This window comes from Accipiter gentilis, chromosome 3, assembly GCF_929443795.1.
Source record: "Accipiter gentilis chromosome 3, bAccGen1.1, whole genome shotgun sequence".
Lineage (NCBI taxonomy): Eukaryota > Metazoa > Chordata > Aves > Accipitriformes > Accipitridae > Astur > Astur gentilis.
In genome coordinates this window covers 17,272,036-17,278,058 of record NC_064882.1, presented here as the reverse complement: position 1 = coordinate 17,278,058, position 6,023 = coordinate 17,272,036, and the positions used below count along the sequence as shown (strand labels likewise).

General features: G+C 46.6%; 1 protein-coding gene across 1 annotated transcript in view; it reads right to left on the bottom strand.

Annotated features, from left to right (window-relative positions):
* PPAT (phosphoribosyl pyrophosphate amidotransferase) overlaps positions 1–5,798 on the bottom strand; it is a 53,447-nt gene extending 47,649 nt beyond the window's left edge. Inside the window, exon 1 of the mRNA XM_049794207.1 lies at positions 5,655–5,798. Within this exon, the coding sequence (XP_049650164.1) occupies positions 5,655–5,782 (128 nt within the window). The 5' untranslated portion in view covers positions 5,783–5,798. The remainder of the gene's footprint in view (positions 1–5,654) is intronic.
* Between the last annotated feature and the right edge of the window lie 225 nt (positions 5,799–6,023).

Below are 6,023 nucleotides of genomic sequence, written 5' to 3'. Positions count from 1 at the left end.
AGGAGGCCATTCAGGTTACTGTGAGGGCAAATCTGTCTTCTCCCCAGTTTGCAAATGGCAATACTGAAACTTTTGAGGTGTGGCAGGCAAATGGAGCAATAGACACTCTGATCTATATTAAAAAGTTCCATTCTTCTCTAAAGCACACTCATTCACTGAGAAGAATGGGTCACTTTACACCTCTTTGATAGGGCTGTTACCCTGGAAAGTCATCTGAATGCACCATTTAGATTATTTCCTGGTAGACCAAACTATATCTGGGCCAAATGGGTGGAGAATGAGCTTCAGGGAGCAGAAATGCTTGCATTGTTGGTGGATCCACAAGCACTATCGGCATCACTGTCGGCTTAAAAGACTCTCCCTCCAGACTCTTACCATTTGTCCCTTCTCCTGCAGCAAGGTCTCCTTTGTGTTGGCACAAACATTCATGTGGCCAAGTGGTTAACCAACTGACAGAACTGATTTAAATTAAAACTAACCTCATAAAAAACCCCTCCAAGCAACCCTGCTTTTTTTAAGGTCAAGGAAAGTTGTGTAAGACACGGCAGAAAGAGCAGCCAGGACGGTTTATTTGAACTGAACTACCCAGCATGAACCTCCCATGCTGTGTACAACCCTCCCTCCATGCATTAGTCTCAAATTTAAGGTATGGGCAGGCAAGAGCCCAACTGAGCAATCCTCTGAAAATTACTGGAGAGCTGTATCATGCCTACATGGATGACTTAGCTACAGAAAACGTGAAGAAAAGCGAGCAGTCTCACCCCAACTCTATGGCTAGGTTAATGTAATGGAACATCTGTTGGCCACAATAAACATAATGGCTGTCTCTGAGATGTCCTCCTGTATGTACATTTTGGCACCACTTCCCTCCTGGTTTTTCCACTCCTTCCTACATTACCTCATTGCAGTTGGTTACCCCACATCCAGAGATAAGAGCTGAGACTGAAATGCATTTTGTGACATGTACATCTTAGAGATTTGAACTTGCTTAGAATGGAAATCTGGCTTATCTTCACTTTCTGAAAGCAAGCATGCAGGAACCTGAGCCCTGCTGGAAGTTACGTAAAGCAACCAAGAGGATGTAACAGCTCACCACAGCAAAAAGGTCTCGCTCCTCCTCTCTTCCTGCAGGAGTAAGCTTTTTGGCATGTAATTAAACTGGGCTGTCACCACCTAGCAGCACAGAATGGCCTATAAATGTAAACCAAGAGAGAACTAAAATATAAAGTGTTACTATATCCACATTCAGTAAGTGTCTCTGAAAGTACTCAGGAATGTTTTAGCAGCACATACAGCATGAATGTTCTGGTAAGACAGCATACAGACTCAATCGCTAGCTAGACAAACATCTTACCCAGTATATTGCATAGGAAATTTACATAGAAATAGGGTTCATTACAAAATTTGGCATTTAGACAATTAGAACATTTAACACTGCACTTCTTGCATCTGGGGATGGGGGATCTGCTGAACCCATAATAGGTTCTTGAGATGAAGAGGTAAATATGTTGCATATCAAATTTTCAGGATCACTACCTGTAGCATATCCATGCTCCCCAGAAAATTCCCATCCAAATACTATTGCAATTTTAAGCGTTTTGTTTGAAAGATTCACGATGTAAGACAGGATACCAGTAGCTTGCTAAATAGCCTTTTAAAATATCCGTCTTGTAGCCAAGAGGTTATATGTAAAACATAGATAAACACTTTAATTATACTATGTTGAGTGTAGATACTTGGAAGGATGGCTAGTAGGAAGCAACTGGTAATTTCACTACACTGAAAGAGAAGTAAAAATTCTTAATTTACATTGGTGATTATTTGGGTTCTGTTGTGCGGGTTTTAATAGTGGACAGTAACGGGGAAGGTATCAAAAAAGCATGCTGGCCAGGCCTGCACTCCCCATTTACTTTGATTCTCATTAACAAATTCCATACATAGACCCAGCTGAGTTGGGAAGAGGAGTATTCCCTGACTTAATAGGACTTCCACCTGCACAGAAGAGGCCTTTTAAAGACCTTTTCTAAAAACCAGTACAAAGCTGGATACCCTCAGGTTTCAGTACACAGTATTACTGCCAAAAATATTTTCCAGGGAATTTTGCAAAAAGTTAACAGAAATCACACTTGTTCCAAGATTAACTTTGCAAATTTGTCCTGGTCAAGGACTCAAATGACGTTTAATAGATTTGTAACTCAAAGTACTCCTCCTCCCTACCTCACTGCCCCAAAGAAAGCCCTCTCCTTACCAATATCCTCTGACTTTATTTTGGCATGCTGTCAGTGGATTTTGCAGGGACTCTGTTCCCTGGCTTACAAATTGTAAAGATGATTTAGAACATCCACTTTCAAGCCTTGTTAATGTTGATGCCAGAGTAACAGCATTAGCTTTAGCAGCTTTAAAGTTTCAAACATAATTCACTGCTAACATAGCTGTAAAATGTGTTAAAACCAGATGAAAATCACTTTAAAGCGGTCTCAAGTTAAATTGGTACAATGTTCTTAGTGTGTAGAAGGCCTTGATTAGCCTGTGAGTAGGAATATACTGGTTTTCATTTCAATTCACAGTTCACCATTATAAAGTAAAAGCCAATAAAAAGCCATGTTCTAACTTCTGCTACAAAGGAGCACGAATTTAAGCCTCAACAATCTAGCAGCTGCTTTTTCATTAAAAAAAGCCAAAACAAAACAAAACTTTTAAAGTTGTTGCTTATGTCAAGATAGTGAAATTCCAAGTCTATCTTTTATCTTTCATGATGTGCCTTCTTGTGGGCCTGCTCCAGAGCCTTGCTTACAAATACATACCTTTTTTTCCATGCAGAATAGTTTCAGTGAAACAACGAGCACCACTCAAAACACATGCCATTGAATACATGCTTAAGTATTTTGGTGGCTTGATGTAATGTACAGAGTTTTAAGATTTCAGTTACAAACATCCTCACTGAAGTAAATCTCTCTAGTGCAGTAATATCTTTTTAATGCTGTAGTACAAATTATCAACTCATTTTAGGCTATTTATCAGAAACAGCAAAGTCCATCACAATGCTGCAACCAGCTAGATCAGAACATAAAGCACAAAGAATTTATGCTGCATGTTTTTGTGGCATGTAACAAATACTCTGGATCTTTATGCATACAGATAAGATGTTCCCAACAGCTGCCTCTCCTTTGTGGATCGGTCATCTCAAAAATGCAGTTTGATACAATGCCATGCTTGAATATTCTGATTTTTAAAACCTAAGATGAATTAAGGGCCAAATTCGGTATTTTGGTTTATTGCACAGGACTAATTTGCATAAAACCCCCATGCCTATGAGTATCTAAGGCCAGTAGTCATTACCTAAACATCCTTACTAATTTAAAGGTGAGGTCTAAGGACTGTATTTTCTAGTGGCCAATCAAGTTTCTGTTAGTCACTTAGGCCTGATAGGGACTACGCATTAATATTTACCATACCTCACTTTCCTATTTACTTATTCTTAAAGGAATATGGTTAAGGGACAGTTATTCATTTTTAAGTTTAAAAGAACAGGCTTCATGAAATTTACTGATAGAGTTAATGCTAAATCTTAATTCTGGTTTTCAAGAGACATTCCAAAAACAAGGAAGAAAAATAGCTGTTATGCTATTACTTCCCGATAGGGATGCCCCCTCTCCTACACCTCATAGTAGGAACAATGCAGAGGTTAGGGAGAAACGTTAGAAGGAAGGGGGAACATTAACATGTCAGCTATTTAATAGAATTTTATTGAGTGCTTGCAGAGGTATACCTAACTGAACAGACTGTTTCACTTTACAGATGCAAAAATGTTTATGTCTCTAAGAAAGCATCCTTAAAAATTTTTACAGTTATTGAGTTAGAAGATCAGAATCAGAGGTAGTGCATGTATGCCTCTAGGTGTGTATCCTCCTGTAGAGCTTGTGACTTGCTTACAGTTTCAATCACAACGTTAGTATTACTGTCTACAGTTGTGCTCTCCACAGGGGATATTTGATATTAAAGAGTTCATGGAAATCAAATATACTTGTCAAGTGCCCATCAGAAAAAAAAGAAGAAAAATATGTGTATTGAAAAATCACAAAATAAGGCTGCAGAGAAAATTGAGATCGTAAGATGCAAAGTAATGAAAATACATCAGTCATTTTATTTCCAACTAAGAAACTCCAGGTCCACCAGTGTAACTATGGAAGCACAAATGAGGTAAGATTTTTTTCCAGCCTCTCCACAGAAAAATGGTGCAACCTAAAATGAGGCTATTGATTACATGGCTTTGTTCTTTGGATTCTGCAGCTCTGCCGCTCCCAATAAAAACGTTTTTTTGATGGACACTGGCAAATATATATAGTTTATGAATGATACACCTGCAAACGAAAGAGAATTATTAGTATATGAGAGTCATGTAGGGATGCAGCATTTTACGAGTAAAAGTATGTGAAACTCAGCTGTAATAAACAGAAAGTCTCAACGGAAACAATTTTCTGTTGCTGGTCCGAAAGAATTTCAGAGCAACCTTTAGGTGTCTGCGACCTCAAATATGCAAAGAACATGCCATTTTTATCTGTTCAGCGCGTGTGTACTTAGAGAAGCCCGCCTCCCCAGGCTGTCAGGAATGTGGTTATTTAGCCCACTTTTCGCAAATGGAAAGTTAGGCACAGTATATAGGTGTTTGTACTGCAGAAGCCTAGCGTGTTTGGCTGGGCGTGTGTGCCCACACGGAGGATGTACCTTTCTGGCACCACTGAAAAAAATGACTCGCGTACGTCAGCGCATAACATTCTAACTTTGAGTACCAAACGGAGGCAGAACCCAAACTTCATTTTGCAGCTGTGCATCCACATGTTTCACAGTGAATCTAGTCCGTGTCACGTCGCCGTAGGCGTGTCGGGTAGGAAAGAAGTTTTGCTGTATCGTGGTGGGGAATCTAACCGGCCGTGCCTAGCAGGAGCCTAAAACCGCTTGGGGACCGCTCCTTTTCGGCAGTCCCGATGCGTGCGCGTTACCCTTTAACATCAGCATCTCGAGTAACGCCGAGAATGACGGCCGGGCCTCGCCGCGACGCCGCCGGGAGGTCAGCGCCCGTGTGACAGCGCGGCGGCGGGGCCGGGTGCCCGGGACGGGGCGGCGGGGCGCATACCCAACGCCCGCCTGCGCGGCTCCGCGCACGGAGGCCGGCGGGCGGCGCGGTGCCGTTCGCACGCCCGGGGCCGGCGGCGCGGATCCCCGGCGGCGGGCGGCGCCGGGGGCGGATGCGCCTTAAGGGAGATGCAGCCGAGGTCCACAGCACGTCCGACCGCTGCTCTTTCGGCGGGACCGGCCCGGGAGGGCGGGAGGCGGCGGGGCGTTCCTTGCGTTTCGCCACCGGGATGCTCCGCCGGCGCGGAGCGGGAGAAAGGGACCGGGCAGCCCCCCCGCCCCGGCCGCGCCGCTCCCCTCCTCTTCCCTTCCCCTCCCCTCCCCTCCCCTCCCCTCCCAGGCCGCTCCTCCCTCCGCCGCCGCCGGCGAGCCGGGGCCCTCCCGGCTGCACGTGCCGGCGCGGGGCCGCGACCACCGCCGGGGCAGCCGCCGCGGCCCCGGCCCCGGCCCCGGAGAGGCCGGTCTCGTACGGCGGCCCCGTCCAGCCCGACCCCGACCGGCGTGCCCCCCGCCCCCTTTACCTGTGCTGCAGCCCCACCAGCCCCAGCGTGATCACATGGGGCACGTCCAGCTCCGTGGGCCACACGCCGGAGGCGATGCAGCCGAACACGCCGCACTCCTCCCGGATGCCCAGCTCCTCCAGCTCCATGGCGCGGGCGGCCCCGGCCCCGGCCCCGGTCCCGGTCCCGTTCCCGGTCCCGCTGTGGCGGCTCCCACGCGCTCACTGCCGGCGCCGCGCGCAGCCAACAGCGCCGCGCCGCGCGGGGCCGCCGGTAGCCTGCCGGCGCGGCCTCCCTCATTTACATACGGGGGGGCGCCCCCGGCCCCCACACCGCCGCCTCACCCGCCCCCTCCCCGCCCCCCCCACCCCCCCGCTGCCAGTCAGGCCC